Genomic DNA, 23,462 nt, shown 5'->3' with positions numbered 1-23,462 from the left:
CATAAAGAAACAGACAGATATTCCATGCTCTTGGATTGGAAGAATAAACATAGTTAAAATGTCCATATTATCTAAAGCAATCTACAGATTCAATGCAATCACAATCAGAATCCCAGTAACTTTTTTCACAGAAATAGAACAAAGAATCTGAAAATTTATATTGAACAACAAAAGACTTCAAATAGCCAAAGCAATTCTGAGAAAAAAGAACAAAGCTGGAGGCATCATATTCCCTGACTTCAAAATATACTACAAAGCTATAGTAATCAAAACGGCATGGTACTGGCACAAAAACAGACACACAGATCAATGAAACAGAACTGAAAGCCCAGAAATAACACCACACATCTGTGGACAGCTAATCTTTGATAAAGGAGCCAAGAACATACAATGGAGAAAGGAAAGTCTCTTCAGTAAATGGTGTTGGGAAAAGTGGACAGCCACATGCAAAAGAATGAAAATAGACCATTCTCTCTCACCATACACAAAAATTAACTCAAAATGGACTAAAGACTTGAAGGTACGACCTGAAACCATAAAACTCCAGAAAGAAAATATAGGCAGTATACTCTTTCACATCAGTCTTAGCAGCATCTTTTCAAATATCATGTGTACTCAGGCAAGGGAAACAAAAGAAAAAATAAACAAACAGACTACACCAGATTAAAGAGGTTCTGCAAGGCAAAGGAAATGATGAAAAAACCGAAAAGACAACCCACCAACTGGGAGAAAACATTTGCAAATCATATATCCGACAAGGGGTTAATTTCCAAAATATATAAAGAACTCATAAAATTCAACAACAAAAAATCAAACAACCCCGGGCTGGCCCCATGGCTGAGTGGTTAAGTTCACATGCTACGTTTCAGCAGCCCAGGGTCTCGCTGGTTTGGATCCCGGATGTGGACCTAGCACCATTCATCAAACCACACTGAGGCGGCATCCCACGTAGCACAACTAGAAGGACCTCCAACTAGAATATACAACTATGTACTGGGGAACTTAGGGGAGGAGGAGAAGAAGAAGAAAATCAGCAACAGATGTTAGCTTAGGTGCCAATTTAAAAAAAAAGACAACTCGATCAAAAAATGGGCAGAGGATCTGAACAGACATTTTTCCAAAGAACATATACAAATGGCCAATAGGCACATGAAAAGATGTTCAACATCACTAATCATCAGGGAAATGCAAATCAAAACTACATTTAGATATCACCATACACCTGTTAGAATGGCTATAATTACAAGACAAAAAACAACAAATGTTGGAGAGGATGTGGAGAAAAGGGAACCCTCATACACTGCTGGTGGGAATGCAAACCAGTACAGCCACTATGGAAAACAGTATGGAGATTCCTCAAAAAATTAAAAATAGAAATACCATATGACCCAGGTATCCCACTACTGGGTATTTATCCAAAGAACTTGAAATCAACAATTCAAAGAGATTTACGCATCTCTGTGTTCATTGCATTATTCACAATAGCCAAGACTTGGAAGCAACTCAAGTGTCCATCAACTGGCAAATAAAGAAGATGTGGTAAACACATACAATGGAATATTACTCAGCCATACAAAAGACAAAATAGTCCCATTTGCAACATGGATGGACCTTGAGGGTACTATGTTAAGTGAAATAAGCCAGACAGAGAAAGACAATCACCATATGATTTCACTCATATGTAGAAGATAAACACATGGACAAAGAGAAACAATTAGTGGTTACCAGAGGGGAAGGGGGTTGGGGGATGGGCAAAAGGGACACATATGTAAGATGACATATAAAAAACTAGCCACTGGTGGTAAGCATGATGCAGTCTAGCCAGAAACTGATATATAATGATGTATACCTGAAATTACACAATGTTATAAACCAATATGACCTCAATAAAATAATTTTAAAAAATAAAATAAATAAATAAATACACTTTAGAGCCTGAAGTCATCTCATATTTGATGTACAAAATCTAGGATTGGAGTCGGGTAATGTCACTAAAAGCAGCAACTGTTTAACTTATGAAAAATGTTTTCACAAATTTGATTTCTAAGAAAGAATTTCTAATCAAGAGAAAGTGAGGTGAAGAGGAAAGAACGAATTTGTTTTTCTATTTCAAACTCACAATCATTGGTTCAAAACTGCTACTGGGTTTAAGTCATCTAGGCAGCTTTTCAAACACTCTGAGGTCTTCCTGCTCCATCCATAACATCCGACTGTCATCATGTCCAAGCTACAACCTAGGATTTTGTTGCTCCAAAGGAGAAGGCTGTTGGCTGTGGCTCAAGATACTTTACCAAGAGACTTACTAGCAACGCTTGAGAAGCAATTAAGAATCATGCTCCTCCTGGGTAGGCCAGGTAACTGGGTCACCTTCTCTTCTCACTTCACATCTTACCACAGCTCAAGATGTCACATCAGGAGAGCTCTTCTGTCCCCTTAGTGACTCACCACCCTCCCGTCTCACCCTGTGTCCCACTAGCACCTGCTTGCAGAGAGCCCCTCCTGGATTCTGGAGCAATTGTTCCATCTAGCTTTAATTACAATAAATGCTATCTTAAGATATATCAACCTCTCCATTATACTCACACAGAATACAAAGATTTTCCCTACTCTGGAGAAAAATAATTTCTTTGAAAGTAAGCTTCCTTTCTATCCTGAGCAATTAGCTACAAGACAGGAGCAACAGAGAAGGAATTTCTTAGGGGAAAGGAAACTATATAATGGAGGAGAAAAATCACAGAACAGACCCAGGAGCTTGGAAATAATTAGCAGGATAAAGTAATATTCTGATTTCTTTATGACATCACCTAAAAAAGGCAAGTTCAGTGGAAATTAAGTTTATTTCTAGATATACCATATTAAAATATATGCCATGTTTATTTAGAATAGTATAATCAATGCAAAAATAGAACTCTCCTCTGTAAAAGTTAAGAACAATACTGTAGGCTAGATACATGATATTTTAGTCAGGTCTTCAGTATTAGCATCTCAGATCAAAGAATCTAGTTATACACACCAACTTATCATACAAAATATATACAAAAGCATAATTGTAGTGTAGAAAAATGAAGTTACCAAAATATAACTTATGTAATTTACTTTACAAAAAATGTATTCCAGTTAATTTTTTTCAAGAGCTTCACCAATTAGTCGAATAGCGACACTCTTGCCCTCGTCTGTCTGAATAACGAGCAAAGCTTCAAATCTGCCCACCGACTTTGGTCTGAACTGCACGGGCATGTTGATGTAATGCTGGGCTCTGTAAAGAGAAAGGAAACATCAGCAGCCTGATGCCACAGCAACGTGTGAATCACCTGCCATAGTTAGCACAATGCCTGGCAGAAAGCTCCAGTAGGTTTTTGATGAAAGAATCTAGTCAAGTTACATACAGCTTAAATTTAGCTCTCATTTCTCTGATGCTATAATTAAATAAGAAACTGGCACAAAGTAGAGAAGAATCTAAACTCTGATTTAACAGTACAGCACATAGATTACTGGCTATCCAATAAAAAGAGGAAAAGGGAAATAAGAGGTCTGGTCTGTTGTGTCTGGAGCTTCGCAGGCTGTCTGCAACAGCAGGTGGCCGTCGACCTCAGAGTCAGGGGGCCTCCTCCACACCCCGACCTTCTGACCGTGGCAGCACACTCAGCTGGGAAGAACATTCAACCGACCTGCCCCGTGCCTATCAGTAACGGGGCTGTAACAGTTTTTGCTCCAAAATTCATACGAAACTTTTATCAAAAATCTTCTTGAAAATGTACTTTCAGATTATACAGTAGGTAATGAGTGCTCTATGTTTAAAAGTAGTATGTTGGGAGGTTTGTTTTTGTCTATAAAACCAGGTCCAAAGAGCTTCAAAAATATACCTTTCCTCCTGCAGTGAATGAGACCACATATACTTTATCACCGCCTATGGACGTCATTGACTTTCAGTCTTAGTTGATAGCTTTTAGACTTTCCTCGAGAGGAGGTACTTCATCCCTTAGTCTCATCTGAGAGCTACATGTTTTAAAGTTCAGCAATCAGAACTGATAGACACTTTTATTTCCAAAATATTCCTGATAAAACCCAGGACAGTATCAGGTTTTGCGTTCACAATAGCACAGTGGGTTAGAAATTTAGAAAGTATTTCAAAGCCCTTTTCCTGGATATAATTGATAACGCAGAATATATACATATACACATATATTTAAAGACTGGGTTACTTTCCCCAAATGCATTTTACCTTATTTTTCCATGTCAAAGCTAATGTGCCTTTAAAAAAAGTACCTGTTCCATGGCATTGACAAATCACAATTTTCTCTTTCATGTTAGCATTTCAATATACAGAATAATAGTACAATTTGCCAACTTAAGAGACCTTATAATTTATTAATTACTAAAAGTAATAAAATATCCCAAGGTAAATCCCTGGAAGATCCCAATATTAGCAAATTTCAACATGGAATATAGAACTGTTCTATATTCAATTGAGGAAGTATTTAAAAAAATGTATTGTGATGAACATGTATCATCCACTTTAGATATACAGATACTTTGAGTAAACTATAACACAATTTAGAAAGAACTATGAACTTTAATATAGCTATAGAATACTATCAATAAGATGGACATATTTAAAATAGTAGCTTGTATTATTATTATTAAAAACTGCTTTAATCTCTCTCTCTCCACACACACACACACACACAAAACGGAAAAGGTAGTAGTAAAGTATGCTGAACCTAGTGGAGAGGTCTCGTTCTGAATCTTTCCTAGCTAATGGCCCATCTTACGGCAAATGCATATGAGAGCACAGTTTGTGAAGAGAGCAGAGAGGCAGCTGTGGACGTGCATTCTCAACCACCTCGTTCGCTACAGGCCCCGGTCTACATTTAAAGGGCTTATCAGAACCTACAATTCTTTAAGCCACACTTTTTCTTTCTTTTCTTTTTTAATTTAAAAGCAATACTTTGTGTAAGAAAAAGCTAGTACGTTAGCACAGCCAAGGTACCATCATTATCAAAGAAATCAAGAAATTGCTTGGCTCCTGTGCGTGGGTGAGAAGTAACGGCAGTAACGACAGTGTTGTTCCTTGGCTGTGACTTCTGTGAGCACTGTCCTTCCCTCTCAAATGACACAGGACGGTGTGTCAGCTGAGCAGCTGCAGCTTGCCAGGACCTGCAGCATGCTGCTGCATGGAAACGCAGGCATGGAGGAGGGGAGGCATGTTAGACTTGAAAGAAAACAATAGGTGAACAGGAGGATGCTCTTCAGGGATAAGCGGGAACATGAACAAATTCTTTTAAAAAAGATATGAGAAAGAGATGAATACCCAGAATCCAAAAAGGAACCTTTACAAAAAACCCTTAATGTTTCCTTTTCCCTATTACCTCCTGTATAATCGGTCACGTTAAGGGGGTTAACATCCCCAACATAAGTCACACTCACCCATCCCTGCACGAGGCAGAACTCATGCAAGTTCTGGAGGAAGCTCTCCTGCCTATTTATGTCGCTGTCAGTCGACACCCCAAAGGCCACGTGCTGCTTTATGCGTGAGCGTGAGAACTCACTGAGAGCAGCCCCATCAGGCTTCACAACAGCCTTGGAAAAGGGGCATATTTGTAAGGCAATTATTACCTCATGTACCCTACAGATGACTAAAGTCACGTTGTTACTCTGGAAGGGCATAGTTAATGGTGTCACAGAGCAGAAAGCGATCTAATGAATGAAAATGGGATTAATGAAAGGCTGGGAATAGCTTCTCATGATTCTCAAAACAGATCTTGTTTCACTTGCCAAAGCAAGCTAACTGTTGCTCTCAACCAGCAATTAGATTTCATGATCCCTTGTCCAAAGTCAAAGTGTCTCACACTTCAGACAGATACAAAAGCACTCAACGCTTATAATGAGAACGAGTGCTACTATTGCAGTTTTGTGGTAAAAAATTTCAAGTGAGATACTGTAGCAAAGTTCTGCTTCTTTTCCACAGTTGAAAAAAGTCATTTTTTTTTAAGCATGCTTTTTGGTGAGGAAGATTGGCCCTGAGCTACCATCTGTTGCCAATCTTCCTCTTCCTTTTTTTCTCCCCAAAGCCCCAGTACATGGTTGTATATCCTTGTTGAAGATCATCCTAGTTCTTCTATGTGGGATGCTGCCACAGCATGGCCTGATGAGTAGTGTGTAGGTCCGCACACTGGTGAATCCCGGGCCACCAAAGCAGAGCGTGCAAACTTAACCACTCAGCCACGGGGCTGGTCCCAAGTGATTCTTATGTATAAAGAAACCACCTCTCTGCCTTCCTTTACATAAACTTTAAGCCTATGGATGTGCCATGAGAGAAGAATTTTCTGTGACCTAGGATTTACTCATTTGGTTAAATAGATCACAGAGTTACTCCCTTTATAAACATGACTTTCTTATTCATATTTCACGAGGTTTATACTGAGTTGCTGCTATTAAAGTTGAAGCTGGAGGGGGTCAGCCCCACAGCTGAGTGGTTAAGTTTGCACACTCCGCTTCAGTGGCCTGGGGTTTACGGGTCTGGGATCCTGGGCACAGACCTACACATTGCTTATCGAGTCATGCTGTGGTGGCATCCCACAGAGAGAAACTAGAATGACCTATAACTAGGATACACAACTATGTACTGGGGCTTTGCAACAGTCTTCTTCATCAGGGCCAATCTTCCTCGTCAAAAGAAAAAAAAAGTTGATGCTGGAATTTGTAACATCATGCATTTATCCTGAGTTCCATAATGATAGTTAATATGGATGAACACTTTCCAGAAACTCATCATGATCAGAATAACTTAAGTATCTGTCACAAGTAAGGTATAAAATTATCTTCAAAGTATAAAAATTTAAAAATATTTTAAAGTAATAACATGTTCAAAGAGTATAAAGCAAACAAAATTGTATCCTGTGATGGTAGCTTATGTAAACTGTCTAAATTTTGCTTAATTTAAAAATACATTCCCATATTTATAAATTGTTTTAGATGCCATTAATATGACCTAAGCTGCACAGAAAAGCAGTGCTCTAATTTATGACAGCTTAAAATTTTCTAGCCTTGCAATGGCAAGTCAACATGCTCAACTCTATAAAAATGTCTACTTTTAAATGGCTAGCAATGAATACATTTTATATTTTGAAACTGGTTTTTAGAAAACAAGTTAAAGCTAAGCAAAATGCCATTTCATTTACAAAGATTGAATTTCTTATTAAAAATGTTTTAAGTGGGGCTGGCCCAGTGGCGCAGCAGTTAGTCCACACGTTCCGCTTTGACGGCCTGGGGTTTGCTGGTTCAGATTCCGGGTGCGGACATGGCACTGCTTGGCAAGCCATGCCGTGGCAGGTGTCCCACATATAAAGTAGAGGAAGATGGGCACAGATGTTAGCTCAGGGCCAGTCTTCCTCAGCAAAAAGAGGAGGATTGGCAGCAGATGTTAGCTCAGGGCTGATCTTCCTCAAAAAAAAAAAAAAAAGTTTTAAGCATCATGTTTATAATATTGAAGTCGAGATACACATGAAAAGGAGGAGGGGGAGGAGGAAGAAGTGCAGCAGCCGTTGCAGCTGTTATTAAGATAACTACTAAATCCAGGAAGGTTCACAAACAAGAAATAACGCTACTAGCTTGCTACAAAAATCAGATAAAGAAAAATAAAGATGGCTAATATGAAAATAATTTGACAATTGCCAAAATTATATCTCAATTTAGGTAATGTCCGTATTCTATGAATTTATAATATCTCAATGACAATTATACTATACCACAGAAGGACTGCCACCCCAAAGTTCCCCTTCTATCTCCTTCATTCAATTGGTCTTGTTCCTATATCCCTATTAGGAATACACTCTGCCACGTGCAATGCTATTGCAATGGAATACGTTTAGGTTCTTTTTCTGCAAGAGTCAAGGAGGTAGAGGATTTGGCTTACAAATTTCAGCTGAAATAGAATTTTTTAAAAAATCTGTGAAAGCAAATTAAGCAAAGAACATAACATCAAAAGAGAATTTGAAACCACAATGCCTTCAGTAATGAAAGTTGGAAAATGAATGTTTAATTCCAGGAAGTCTTAACTGCATCATCCTCTAGCTATAAAATGGGGAAAAGTGACATAAAGCTAAACAATTTAACAAGCTATTTTAAATAATGAGTCTTTACCACAACTACAGATAAGCTGAATGCAAACACTGTTTTAAAAAATTGGTAATGGGGCCAGCCCAGTGGTGCAGCAGTTAAGTTTACACGTTCCGCTTTGGCAGCCTGGGTTTCGCTGGTTTGGATCCTGGGTGTGCACCTACCCATCACGTGTCAAGCCATGCTGTGGCTGGCATCCCACATATAAAGTAAAGGAAGATGGGCACAGATGTTAGCTCAGGGCCAGTCTTCCTCAGGAAAAAAAGGAGGATTGACAGCAGATGTTAGCTCTGGGCTACTCTTCCTCAAAAAAAAAAAAAAGCATGGTACTAGGCTGTTAAAGGGAATTTAAAAATAAAGGTCTGTAAAATTTCTTAGAATTATTTTTTTATTTTTATTTTTTTTAGATAAGAAGAACTTCTTCAAACAAAAATCTGAAGCTCTTCCAGAAGTTGTGACATGTGTATGCTAGTTTACACATAAGTATTCCACCTGAACCACCTTGCATTTAGAGATATACTCCTCCAAAAAGCTGGTTAAGATCAGGATATGAACCAGGCAGAGAAGAAACAGGAAGCAGAATTAATAATGTAGTTATGACGAAGTCTGAATTCAGATAATAACAGCGTTCAGGATAGACCATTTATTCAGTATCTATTTGTACTCAGTTCCTAAGGAGTTACCATCACTGGGAATTTAAATGATCTATTTTTAAATAAACTAATTGCTTCTGCAGTTATGCCACTCTGTATTTAGGAGTACCAACCTCTAATAACACGCAGTACAACATTGCTAGTCTTAAGCCATCAGGGCAAACCTTTAACTGGAGGGATCACAGACTGCTGGGAGACAAGATGTCCGAGCAGAGAACTCGGAAAACGTGGACTTAGTAGTTTTTTAAACTTAGGTCTTTCTCTTCTGTGTAGTTGTTGAAGGGCTCAGTGGGAAAGCACGGATACGACGTTCTATCAAAATCTCTGGATGGACCCTGCGGGCAAGGCCAACTAAACGGAGGGAGGGCTTTATTAACAATGCTGAGGATACCATCGTCTGCTGAGTGCTTCCTATGACCAGGCACTAATACCCACACGTCTCTGATGAGTTCCTCCTAACAATTCCATGCTGTCAGGAGCGTTATCATCTCCATTATACGAATTAGGAAATTGAGGCTTAGAGAAATTAAGTCTATGACAACTTTCTAGATATATTCATTGTTCAATCTGCACAGTTTGCCTTCAGGTAAGTCTCCCAGAAGGCAAAGGAAGTGCTTAACTCTCGAGTACATAAATAACACGTTGTACAGTATATTGGATGGGGAAGGGGTGGTGAAAGAGTGAAAAGAAAAGGTCAGAGGTGGCAGGAACAGGCCTCCCACAAGTCATCTTTTCACGATCTAGAGATATGTGTAAGTTTCTAGAGCACAGCACTGCTGGTCTTAATAATTCAGTAAGACAGTCCGAGAATGTTTGCAGAGTGGTCCAAGTTTTCATAGAATATAACATGTTTTTGGAATAGTCTCCTAATGCTAAAATGAAAGATCTTATACTAATTAAATGGTTTGATTAAAGATTCAAAGATGAAGATAAAATTATTCTTCAGTATTAAGCTCAAAAGAACCCTACTGTTAAAATTCTAAGTAACAATGACAACTCAGTTTGAGATTTCAACCTAAATATACATCATAGGGAAAAAGAAAATTAGCAAGGATGACAAGAAAATGAGGCCCTGATTTAAGAACAATATAGGTTATTTGAAGAATGACAACTGGAAAATACATTAGTAAAAGTTTTCCCAATTAGTCTGGGAAGGTTTTTGTCCTAATCAGTGAAAATTTAAATCCCTGATTCTTAGCATAGTGAAAATAACATTCAAAGCAGGAACTGTTCTAAAGTTCATCACAAGATAATTAAGGTTCTACTGCTAGGTAACAGGAATCATATGCTAAGTCCACAACATCGCTCGAAGTTGGGGTTGCTAGATGGTGAAGCACACCTGGGGGCAGCCAGGCACTGCTTTCCTGCAGGCTCCTTCTCTCTGTCCTGCTTATGAAGATGCAGGTGCTCAATGTTCTGTGGGGTTGGCAATGAAGATGAGGGGCTGTAACAGCGGGAGACCGCGCAAGTCCTAACTCCCAAGAGGAATTTCGGTGTCCTTGAAAACAAAGTCCTGAACTAGGATGAGAACATTTTGATTTAGGATAAACTCACCTCAAAGAATACTTTGAATGTTTGACGTAGAAAGGCTCTCTGGGACTTAAAAACTTCAGCTGGAATTTAATATGAAACACTTCATGAAGTTATGCAAGTCAGATAATTGAGCACACTTAAAACATACATTTCTTTAATTAAAGATAACATTTTATAAATTTAAGTGTAGTCACAAAATTAGGTAAGACAATAAATGCTAATGAAAATACATTTAAGGAAATTTTAATATGAATTTACTCTAGTTTTGACTAGAGTAAATGTCATCCAGAAATATGTAGGTGTGATGGTTCAGAAGAAAAAGAGAAAAAGCTAAAAAATGAAAATATGAAAACAAATGCTAAATATTTTCAATCTTCAGATAAAGGGTCATGAACTTCCCATGAGTTTATTTTCAAATACATATTAAGGCATTTTAAAAATTAACTCATTATTACAACTTGAATATAACCTATAAAACAAGCTTCTAACTATCAGGAAAATGTTTACCAAACAGTTGAATACGCTGACTTTTCCAAAACCCACAGTAGTACTGCCAACTTACTGAGTGTGTAATAAAAGAATTATTTCGCAAATTGACTTTTAACATCCTTGATTCTCCAACTCTAGTTGGCAGAAACTGATACACATCTTCTGGGGCATAAACTCCACGGTGGGTCAAGTCAAGCTGCCTGCTTTGGAAATAGGTTTAAAAGTTAATTATTTTAAAGATCCATAGTAATTTAAACTATTTATATATTAAATTATGAAGTATTGCTTTAATTTCTGTTTTCTCTCACAACTCAGTTAAAAAACAGTTTTGTAATGGCAATTTAACTAATCTATATAAAGATCATGCTGACAGCAGAAATACTCACATAAAGGTCCTAGGGTAGCTGCTCTGTAAGACAGGAGAGCAGCGGCACCTCCACCCCCTCTTTCTCACTGAAGTCTGGCTTGCCAGGCATCTCAAACCCTGTTGTAGAAAGGTGGTCCTTCCACCTGAGTTTATTTCACCCAGACTACTCACAGTACAGTCCACTGGATGATCTTCATTTTCACAGGGATACACACTACTCTGAGAGTACGGGACAAGCTTTGGCCTCTAGGCAGCATTTAATGGTAGTGACCACTTCCTCTTGCCTTGGCTTCCAGATTCCGTGCTGCTGACTTTCATTTCTCTGGCCACTCATTAGTCTGTGCAGGCTCCTCTCCACTCCCTCACCTCTAATGCTGTGTCTCAAAGGCTTGGCCCTGGACATCCCTAACAGCTCACACTACACTCTCCTTAGGCAATCTCATCTCAGCTGATCCAGTGACTTCACACCTATGTGACTTCCAGGTTTGTATTCTCAGCTCAGACTGAGCCTCTGGACAACATACCTATATATCCCGTCATCACACAATTTTCTCCCTTTGGCTATGTCAAAGATATCTTTGTCTCTACAAATACAGACTAAACTTGATCTTTCTCCTCAAACCTGATCCTCTACTTGTATTTTCCATCTTGGGGAATGGTACCTGGGAGCCAACTTTGACCCCCTTTCTCTCTCACACCCCTTTATCCAATCTACTATGAGTTCTTCAAATTTCTTTCCTACATACTTCTCAAATCTGCCCATTTCTCATCATCTTCCTTGACTTCATCTTAGTCCTGGACTTCTTAAAAATAGCCTCTGACTTGTTTTACCCTATCTACTCTTGCCTCCTTCTAATCAGTCCATATAAATACTTGAATCTGATTATGTCATTCAATGGCTTCCAATAGCTTCCCAGATAAACACTCAAATCCTTCATCTGACATTCAAGGCCCTGAGTGGTCTGCACTCTGCCCACCTCCCTCTCTAGCCTCACCTCACACTATTCTCCCTTCTACTCTGTGCTGTAGGCCTGTGGGCTGCTTTTGGTTTCTCAAGAGCCAACAATCCTCATCACCTTAGTCTTTTACACAGCTGGGAACTTTTCCTACCCTGTTCACCTAGCTCATTTCCACTCATCCTACTCAACTTAAAGGTCCCATTTCAAGAAGGTTCCCAGATATCACAGATCAAGCTCCTTCTGTCATGTTTCCCATTTATTTCCTTCCAGTCCTTTCAAACCCTGTTAGTATGATTATTTGTGATGTGACTCCTCCTCTAGAAGGTGAAGTCCAAGGAGGCAAAGAGCAGGGCAGCTTTGCTTCCTGTCTTATCTCCGCTACCTGGCACAGTGAGCATTCAGTAAGCATGGGATGAGGAGACGAGCAAAGACATAGAGGGTGTGGTAAGAATATACTCTTTAAAGGATTCTAATTTCTTACAAAATGCATTATTCACTCCCATTAGAAAATAAATGACCACATTTATATTAAGTTCAACAGGTATTGAACATATCCATTTTTCTTACAAGCAACTTCCTCCAGAACTAAGTCAGACCTAAACATTAGTTAATTAAGGATTAGAAGAAATATTTTCATTAGGTAAAATACTTAAATATTATCAATAAAGCTACGTAAGCTGCTGGTATAAAATATACATTTTTTTAAAGTTTTTAAGAATCTATTTTCATATACTACTTTTGGGAATAGTTTTGAGAAAACTATTTGGCGGTTTACTCCAAAGTTAAACTCATGCTTACCATATGACCCAGCAATTCCACTCTTAGGTATTTTTATCCAAAAGAAATGAAAAGGTATGTCTACAAAAATACACACACAATAATGTTCATAGCACCTTCATCCATAATGGCTCCAAATTAGAAGCCAACCAAATGTCAATAAGGAAATGAACAAATTATGATATGTTCATATGATGGAATACCAAACAATACAAAGTAACAAACTACTGATATACTCAACAACACAAATGAATCCCAAAAAACATTAAGAAGCTAGACACAAAGACTGCATATGTATAAGAAATTCAGCAAAACCAACCTATAGCAATAGATCAGAATAGAACAAATCTTGGGGTAAGGGTAGGGGTTGACTGCAAAGGGACACATAAGGACTTTCTGGGGAGAGAGAAACACTCTCCATCTTGACTGGAGTGGTAGTAACGCACGTAAACTTACAGGTAAAATCATTGAGCATTTTACCGAATGCAGTTACATCTCAATAAAGTACTGGAAAAAAATTCATAAGAATGACAGAAACAACATACCCAGGTATGAGAGCAGAAGCCTCTGATGCAGCTTGTCTTTGGGGCTTAACTAAATTATCTATTTTAATGAGGGTATTTGTGGAAATGCATGGATTTTCTGGTTCATTTTCTGCTTTGACACTCTGTATAAAAAAATCACAGGGTGGTGGGGGAGAAATAAATACTCTAGGAAAATATATGGATATTTACCTATTTGAATTGTACTATTTCCCTCATAACTTTTTAAGAGGAGAAAAGATTTTTAAGTTCCCTAAAATTACAAACTCTATGCTTTCTTTTACACACACACACACACACACACACACACACAAACAATCTTACCTAATCAAGTCAAACAGAGGTTTCATAGAGCCAAACCCAGACCTTCAACATGCCAATCAATAAAAACAAATGAGAAAATTAGGATTATAGGGCTATACAACAGAATTAGTAAAACAAGAATACCAGGAAAATAGTCTGCATTTTCAAACCAGTTTTTCATGTCAGTTTCACTTAGTGTTTTAAGTGAAACTTTAACTTATTTACTTCTAATAATTTACTTAAATTCAGTGTAATACTCACTTGTCCAGAGAGTTGAAATCTCAAGGTGTGTTTCATGTGAGGCTCTTTAAGGGGGTGACACTCAACATCCCAAAATTGGGCATAATCCCCTTTATCTCTGGGCAAAAACGTGATGGAGACCTACAAAACAACACATCCAGAAGAGAGATTTAGACACTGAAACTTACACACATGTAGCTAGATCACCAATTCAAAGTGTCGGTATGAAAAATTAAAGGAAAAAATGTTTTTGCATTGGCTAGTTTTGCCACTAATTGAAAAAGAATTTGAACAATTCTATTTTTAGTGGGCTTTTATTAGACCAGATCCAAAATACATTTTTCTTTAAGGGTTTATGTAACATAGTCTTTAAAATATAAATTTTTCAAACTAAAAAAAAATATATATCAAAAAGTTCTAGAACTGTCAAGTAGAAGACCTAAACGAGGAGGGTCCAACGGCAAAAACACAACGCAGTCTTTCACTGCAATATTTTTGGAACCCTCTGCTGGCCAAGTGGGAGAGCACTAAGGCCTAGCCCACGCCACTAACTGGAGAGACCGAAAGCACACACAGAAAAGTGAAGGAAGGAGTCGGGGTGTAACAGGAGGCAGAAAAGACAAGGGCTGCTAGGCTACAGAATAGCAGTTTTTCTTACGATTCACTTCAGAACGTTGGTCAGAACTAGTTATCTTGACCATACAGCTCAAAGGTATATATATGAACTGTATGCGTACAACCTGTAAAAAGCTCAATAATGAGAAAGTGGTAAAATTTAAAAATAGTATTTTATCAAGTTTACCAGTATTAAGAGCTTTCTTTGTCAAAGAATTTAATGTTAAAAATACTGACTACGAGCTAGGTTAGTTAGGTTAACAGTTAATCAGTATCTTAGAGTCTGGACTTAACATTAGAACACTTAAGTGACCTAATCTCTGTCGATACAGAACATAAGAAACAATGCAGCCAGCAAGCCTGAGAGTGAAGGCAGAGGCAGGATACTGACAGGGATGAGATCATCGAGATTAGGGAATGACACTGGAAAAGATGATAGGGACGCTGAGAAGATTAAGGAAGAAAAGAATGAAAACAACCATGTCCTAAATAGTGAAAACATACAAATTATGTGGAACCACTGGGGACTACAGTACCACATATTCTACAGATGCCACTTACACCTGCTTCTATCACCAAAAAATAAACAACGAGGAGAGAAACACTTAGTGCATGTTATACACTAGGCACATAATGGGAACTTTAACACTGATTAGCTCATTTAATCCCAAATCAAACTGACCAGTGTTTCAAAAAATTACTGTGTACATCTCTTACTGTAAGAAATAGGTTATAATTAACATTTCTTTTCCCCTTGTAGATCACTATTATATACATCAGTAATTGTGCTATTTGGTAATACTTCCCTAAATGGTCCCAAAATGATGTGCTTTACTTCCCCCTGCCTCCCCCCACAACAAATTAAATAACCAGACCTAGAGTTCCTTTGATAAATAAGATTTGACAATGTGGCCAGCAATTAATTTGGTCAGCATATACAGTCATGAACACAATAAAAATCAAAGATCTCAGGGAGCTTATATTTCCACTGTGTGAAGAAGAGAAATTCCTGGGAGCCAATCTAGTCCTGCATCCTCACTCTTCTCCTTTTTTACAGTTTTACTGAGATATAACTCACATACATACAATTCACCCATTTCAGGTGTAGTCAGTGGTTTTCAGTATATCTCTAGAACTGTGAAACCATCACCACAATCTAATTTTAAAATATTTTCAATAATCCCCAAAGAAACCCCATACCATTAGCAGTCATTCCCCACTCTCCATCCTCACTCCCAGCCCCAGCAATCACTAATCTACTTTCTGTCTCTATAGATTTATCTGTTCTGGACATTTCACATAAAGTGAATCATACAACATGCTGCCTTTTGTGTCTGGCTTGTTTCAGCATAGTCTTCTCAAGATTCATCCAAGTTGGTAGCATGTTATCAGTAATTCATTCTTTATTGCCAAGCATTTCATGGTATGGATATACCACATTTTGTTTATCCATCCATCAGCTGATGGACATTTGGGTTATTTCCAACCTTTTTGGCTATTTTGAATAAGGCTGCTAAGAACATTTGTGTCCAAGTTTTCATTTGAATACTGATTTTCAATGTTTTTGGGTATATATCCAGAAGTGGGGTTGCTGACTTATATGGTAATTCGACATTTAATTTATAGAGGAACTATCAGTTTTCCACAGCACCTATTCCATTTTCCTTCTCCACCAGCAGCGTATGAGAGTTCTAATCTCTCTACATCCTCATCAACACTTGTTTTTTTTTTAAATCATAGTCATCCTAGTGGGTGTGAAGTGATATCTCATTGTGGTTTTGTTTGGAACTTTGGTGATGACTAGTAATTTTGAGCATCTTTTCATGTGTTTATTGCCCACTTGTAAATCTTCTTTGGAGAAATGTCTATTCAGATCATCTACTCATTTTTTAAACTGCTTATTTGTCTTTATTTTATTTTAAACTATTACTAAGTCACGTGATTTATTTATTTTTTTGTGAGGAAGATCGGCCCTGAGCGGACATCTGTTGTCGATCTTCCTCTTCTTTTTTTCTTCTTCTCCCCAAAGCCCCAGCACATAGTTGTATATCCTAGTTATGAGTCAGTCTAGCTCTTCTATATGGGATGCCACCAAAGCACGGCTTAATGAGCGGTGCATGGGTCTGTGCCCAGGATCCAAACTGGCACATCATGGGCCACCGAAGCACAGTACATGAACTTAACCACTTGGCCAGTGGGCCAGCCCGTCTTTATCTTATTGAGTTGTACACATTCTTACACATTCTGAACATAAGTCCTTTGTCAAATACTTGATTTCTAAATATCACCTCGCATACTCTGGTTGTCTTTTCACTGACTTAATGGTATCTTTTGACACACAAAAGTTTTTAATTTTGATAATTCATCTAGTTTTTCTTTTGTCACTTGTGCTTTATTGGTGTTATATCTAAGAAACCAATGCTTAACTCAGAGTCATGAAGATTTATGTTATCTTCCTAATATCATGTGAGTGCTATAGTTTAAATGAGTCTCAGCTATCAGCATAAAAAAGAAAAAGTACATTACTGAGGCCAAGTGAACAACTAATGTCACTAAGAGATATCTGAAGGGGCTATGTCAGGTCTACAAATGAATTAAAATTTAAGAGGTCATGGTACTAAAGGGATCCATCACCACGTACCCATGAAGATATACTGCTGACTACAACGTGGACATTGAGTTGTTTTTGAGTAGTGGCAGATTTTTCTGACTATGACTGGTGGACAAAACCATCGTCTAGATCAGCACTACTTGAAGTGTGTCCTAACTTTAGCAAGCTGCAGCCGCATGAAGTGCTTGTATCAGAACATAAATCAATCATACCACTAAGCATGGGGCTTCATTTAGCTGTTTAGAAAGCCAGACTTTCTGCTGCAGGAAGCAGCAAACTGACTTGCACTGATGCAGGCCTCTTCTCCTGTGGCAGCCTGGCTGTGAGGAGCACTGGTCTAGGTGTAGCAAACTACTCTGGGTGGGAACAAATGAGGCACTCCTGGCCAATCAACACCATGTTCTTACCAGCTGGCTGTGAAAAAAAAGTCAGAACTCACCTTTTGGATTCTGTGGCTTTCCAGTATACCAGAAATAGGAGAACATCTGAATGCTGTATAGGTGGCTCTAAAAACATCTCCACTTTCATCGACTCCCTACAAAGTAATCATTTAAACAATCATATGAAAAAATATAAAAGTCAACAGATCAATTTGGAGTGACACCATTACCTTTTGGTTATTGAGGACACAAACTCATTTTCAGTGAACAAGGAAAGCTCAAGGCCTGCCTGGTGTGGTAGCGCCACTTGACGTGGCTCACAGAAGGCCTCTCCTCCGTATGTCAGCAGCCACTCCTCCCTGGCTACGGCAATCTTGAGGATGCTATTCGTAATGTTGAAGGATTGCCTTTCCCTCAAAGACCCGGAAGAACTCGCTGAATGTACATTTTAACATCCTATGCAATACTAGCTATTTCTTTTCAGTAGGTCCAGCAGTATCTTTTGGACACATTTTATTAATATTATGGCTCAAAACTGTTACCATCACAACATACATGACAACACACTCAATTCAGGCAGTGCCCACTGGCGGAGATCCTTGCACTACACAGTAGGCTAACACTGGCAAAGAACATTCAATTCTGCCACCTGTACTAGCTCCCACTGGCTGAAAATATACAACAGTATTTGGAAAACAGGAGAGAAAAACTGTGTGCATGCGCACATACACACAATGTTCTACAACAAAATTTTTATATATTTTAAAAAATTACATTATTTCAGATAAAAATCAGGGCTGTAGGCGATAAATGGAGCAAGCACCTATTTTCATATACATTTTCTAATTTGACTCTCAAAACCACCTTGTGAAAAACACCGGGCATGTATTAGCCCCACCAACAGAGAAAATCAAGTAAATGGATGTGGAATAAAAATCCAATAATCTCAACCTAAGCTCATAACTCAGTTTTTAAAACATCCTGCATAAAGTTTAAACAATAAAATGAATTTATTCAAGGCAATTATTACTAACCTTGACATAAGCTGGAGCTAAAGATGACAGATGCCACTTCACGACTGTGTTACCATGATTCTCAAGTTCCAGATAATTTTCTAAAAGGAACACATATGTAACAACTCAAACCATCTCTTGGAAAGGCAAATAAACAGATTACTGTGATAATGTGTGATAATTACTGTGATTACCTCGTCACAGGGGAAAAAATACAACATTAAATCCCTAGAGGAGTCCAATAAGAACTGCAGTATTTTCTAAGAAAATCAACTTTGACAGATTATCTTATTTTGGATTTAATCAAAGTGCAATGCAAAGCTACTGAGGGGCTTAAGCAAGGAAGCAATAAGATGATTTACATTTTTAAAGAAGTACTGGCTTCTGTCGATAAAAACTGCAAGAGAATGAGAGAGGAAGGAGGAGGCTGGTAAGACGTCACTGCAGCAGCTCAGCTGAGAGATGATGCAAGGGTGGCGTGCGTCAGGCTTGAATCACAGCAATGGGAGGAAAAGCAGCAGGCAGATACGGGATCTAGTTTGAAGACAGACTCCAAAGGACTTGCTAATGGACTGGAGGGGCAAGGGCAGACAAATCAACTTCCAGGGATCTGGCTTAACCAAAAGGGTAGATAGTGGTACCACTTACTGACATGGATAAGGCTGGAGGAGAAGCAGGTTTCATGGGTAAAACAAGAGTTGTATTTTTGTGAGATGCGCACATGCAGAAGCTGAGCAGGTGCCTGGGTGTGCACATCTGGGGAACACCCCAGGAGAACAGAGAGAAGGAAGCGGACACAGGCAGGCAGAGAAGGAGGAGTCAAGCAGTGAAACCTGAGGAGGAGGAGATGAGGCAGGGAAAAACCAGGAGAGCTACAAGAAGGAAATGTTGGAAGGAGTGGTTAACAGTGTTGAGAGGTCAAATCAACAAAGACACATAAAAGAGACCTAGGATTTGGTAAAATGTATCTTTTCAGTGACCTTGATAGGAACTGGTTCAGGGCATGCTTGGTGGTACCAGCTAAACTGCCTGAGGAAGTGAAGGCAAGGAGCACAATCTTCACTATAAAGGGGTGTTGAGGAAGGCAGGAGCTGCAGCAAAATCTGGGGCGAAGGAAGGCATTCCTTAAATAAGTGATGGTAGAGTGTACCATGTGCTGATGGAAATGCATCAACAAAGAGGGAGAAACTGATGACACAGGAGGGAGAAGGGGCCAGAGGAAGTCCCTGAGAAGGCAGGAAGAGGTGGGCCTAGATTCCAAGCAGAATGGCCTGTGATGGAAATAGAAGCCTTTCATTTAGTGTAACGGTTTCTACATTTTCAATGTTGTGTGAGGCAAAGTCAAGAGATGGAAAGAGTGAGAGCAAGAATAGGAGAGGGGAAGGGGAGTAGAAGCTTGGAGAAGAAAGAAGCTGTTAAATAACTGTTGGAGATGGGTAAAGGACACATACTAAGGAGGGCTGGTAGAAAAGCCTAGTACTGAGGGGGTATCTCAGAGTTGAGATATGCATAGGTCAGCACAGTTGTAGTTTTCTCCAGCAATGTTCTGATGTTATGGTGGAGACATGGAGTAGGCAGACAGTTGGGTTTAACAAGGGTTGGGATTTTGCCAGACAAGAATGCAAAGAGGGTTATAAGAGAAGTGGGACATAGGTGGGGTGATGGAGAGTGAAAGGGTAGTAGAGCCAGTGGCCTGGAGGTCTGAATGAGGTCAGACAACTGCTGTAATTCCTAGAGTAAGTGAGCTGGAAAGATGGGGAGTAGGGGTGAGGGGATGACGGTCAGCAAGTGACAAGGTCCAGGAGAGGACCATGAAAGCAGCAAATTGAGCTTGAGTGGAAGACAGAATCAATGACAAAGGCAAGGAGCTAGAAGGCCAGGTGACAGATTGTCCCAAATCTTTTCTAATAGGTCCCACTTAAAATCCTAGTCATTTAGACTGAGCCCTTACAGAGGGTGGGAGAAAGCAAAAAGCAATATTCTCAGGACTTTTGAGGAATTTTAGCAATAGTGAGTGTCTGCTACATGGCAAACACTATGCTAAGTGCTTTACATATATTATTTCATCTATTCCTCAAAGTCCTCTGTGATAGGTGTTAATTACAATGGTCATTTTACAAATGGGGAATCTGAGCAAGTCTATTTAACCTCTCTAGAGCCTCAAAGTCATATTAGTAAGTGACAGGACCAGGTGCTATCCACCTTTCTCTCTTCTTCAGCTACTAACTAATTAGCAGTTCTGGTCAAAGATCTAGTGAGAATTGGGGAGAGATGGTCGTGACCACATAAATTCTTAGACTCCTGGCATATATAGAGCTGATAAATGCCTAGATTTAACATCTTATGATTTTTAAGCTCCCTCAAATTCAGCCCATCAGTGAAATGATTGCCACTGACTACTTGATTTTCTTCTGAAGTAGGGGGGGAAATTTTGTACCTATCACTAATGATGGTTAAACAAGAAAAGGACATTAGACTCAACATATCAGTAGGCATTTTAATTACATAATCTTGTGATGCAATACCTGAAGTTTCACCAGGTTCTGTTGTAGGAAAACTAACAGTCTTGTTTCTTATCTCAATTTTTGTGGAAGGTGGTTTTGTCATTGGTTTTACCAGATGACTAACTGAAGGCTCAGTCACTGGGGAAAGGATTCCAAACGGTCTGGAGGCCAAACGAGTGAGAAGTTCCTCTTGGGTCAAGTCTTCTTGAATTTGAACTTTCACAATCTTCTGAAATGAGCCAAATAAAGGAGGAATAAGATACAAATGTAGCTGTCATTTTTATTTATTTTTTTAAAGATTGGCACCTGAGCTAACATCTGTTGCTAATCTTTTTTTTTTTCTTCATCTTCTTCCCAAAGCCCCCAGTACATAGTTGTATGTTCTAGTTGCAGGTTCTTCTACTGGAGCTATGTGGGACACCACCTCAGCGTGGCCTGATGAGCAGTGCTAGGTTGCACCCAGGATCCGAACCAGTGAAACCCTGGGCCACAGAAACAGAGCATGTGAACTTCACCACTTGGCCATGGGGCCGGCCTCAGTAGCTATCATTTTTAAAGAAAAAATTCCGATTTTTAAATCATGGTAGAGAAAAGGAATGAACAAATGATTATTATTCATTATCATTCATATAAATGAAACTGATGAATTTAGAAATTAAAGTTTATTCAGATCTCAAAGTAAATCTTTGACTTCATCCCCTCTCCCCCAACTCCCTTCTTTTTTTCAAAGCAAATTAATAATGGCTTCTATGCCCCACTCTCCACTCCTGCCCCACCCAGGAGAACCGTTCAGATCACTAACTGAAAAACTCTGTACTAAGTGCTCTATTTAAATAAATCTAGTTGGGCTGAAGGAACAGACACTTTCATTTGATTTCTGTAATGTAAGTGCTAATAGGGTTTATGACAAATTACAAAATAAGAAAAATGTTGCCCAAAAAAACACTTTAAAAAGTACCTTCTGTCCATTGTCACAGTGTATATAGATGAAACCACTCCATGGGAACATTGACTGTTTTGTGGATAAGGAGGAATTAGGACTCACAAGAATTTGTAGTTTACTCCTTAAAAAAAAGAAATTTAATAATGAAAACCAAGAATATCATATACTTTAATAGCAATAACAAGAAGAATTATAAATGCTGTTCTGTCAATGACCAACTATTTCCTTCTTGCTCAGAAAGAGCACAGAGCAGAGGTGAGCTCCCACATACATCTGATTTTGCATCAACCCCAACTCAGTGGCTAACAAAAACCTGACTGGCATGACCCCATGAACCTAAGGGAAAACTCATGTGAAAACAGACCATGCCATAGAAATACATTTAGAACGCAATTCAAAATAAAACTTTCTGGAGCAAAAGACCAATTCTATCAATTATCTGAGCCAACTGATAATAAAGAATGATACAGTCACAGTACAAAGAGATCTAATAGCTGGGGAGGAAGCTGGAAGAAAAAGGGGGAGATGGCAAAGGAATGAATATTGTTTCTTTTTTACCCAGCTGCTAAAATTTTCTGCACTCATTGGTCTAAGAGCTATGGGATATCAAAGATGACTTTTAAAGTGTGGATGATGTAATCAGATTTGTAACTTAAAAGCAATCCTCATGGGGGCCTGCTCTGTGGCCTAGTGGTTAAGTTCAAGTGCACTCTGCTTCAGCAGCCTGGGATTGGCTCCCAAGCGGGGACCTACACCACTTGTCGACAGCCATGCTGTGGCAGCAACCCACATACGAAATAGAGGAAGACTACAAAATAGGACAAATCTTCCTCAAGGAAAAAGAGGAAAATTGCCAACAGATGTTAGTTCAAGGCGAATCTTCCTTAGTGGAAAAAAAAAAAACCCACCACCCGTTACAAAAGATATTTCAGTACACACAACAAAAACGGCAGAGCAAGATTATTTTCCATTGCTAAGAGCTAAATACATGAGGCAATGGAAAAAGTTATTTGTGAACAACCTGTCCTATCAGTTCCCTATCTTTTCAACTATTAATTAGTAAATGTTTAACTGATTGCTTTGGTCCTAGGAATGTTTCTCTGTAGTGTCCCTAACCATACCTTAGCTCAGTCTTAGTCAAGTAAACTCTCCTAAAATGTATACTCCATCATTTTGCAAAAGTAAATAGATTTTATGTTGCTGTTCTGCAAAGCTGCTATTCCCAAATATGAAGGAACTTTCAGAAGTGAATGTTCTGTGCCAACCCAGATAAAGTCCCTGAAAAGCTGGAGAGTTGTGGCTTTACCTCCTATCAATGATTAAGCTGCAAACAGAGAGCAGCTGCATCAACGTGTGGCTGCAAATGACTTCCTTGTATCTTAGAATATTCTTTGTAGAAAATGGAGAACTAGGTT

General features: G+C 38.8%; 1 protein-coding gene across 6 annotated transcripts in view; it reads right to left on the bottom strand.

Annotated features, from left to right (window-relative positions):
- Positions 1-2,855: 2,855 nt before the first annotated feature.
- Positions 2,856-23,462, bottom strand: part of CEP192 (centrosomal protein 192) — a 114,542-nt gene continuing 93,935 nt past the window's right edge. For 3 of the 6 annotated variants that reach the window (XM_046671159.1, XM_046671158.1, XM_046671161.1), the window contains 9 exons: positions 22,063-22,168; positions 21,126-21,333; positions 18,622-18,701; positions 17,647-17,742; positions 14,003-14,122; positions 13,442-13,563; positions 10,867-10,996; positions 10,326-10,384; positions 2,856-3,256 (listed from right to left, as the gene is read on the bottom strand). In XM_046671159.1, the coding sequence (XP_046527115.1) occupies positions 3,118-3,256; positions 10,326-10,384; positions 10,867-10,996; positions 13,442-13,563; positions 14,003-14,122; positions 17,647-17,742; positions 18,622-18,701; positions 21,126-21,333; positions 22,063-22,168 (1,060 nt within the window). In that variant the 3' untranslated portion in view covers positions 2,856-3,117. Of the gene's footprint in view, positions 3,257-10,325; positions 10,385-10,866; positions 10,997-12,917; positions 12,978-13,441; positions 13,564-14,002; positions 14,123-17,646; positions 17,743-18,621; positions 18,702-21,125; positions 21,334-22,062; positions 22,169-23,462 lie in introns of those variants that run through there. The other 3 variants (XM_046671160.1, XM_046671162.1, XM_046671163.1) reach the window with 3 other exon arrangements.

This window comes from Equus quagga, chromosome 9 (genome assembly GCF_021613505.1).
Source record: "Equus quagga isolate Etosha38 chromosome 9, UCLA_HA_Equagga_1.0, whole genome shotgun sequence".
NCBI classification, from domain to species: Eukaryota; Metazoa; Chordata; class Mammalia; order Perissodactyla; family Equidae; genus Equus; species Equus quagga.
The sequence above is the reverse complement of the archived record's forward strand: the minus strand, read 5'-3'. Positions and strand labels throughout refer to the sequence as shown.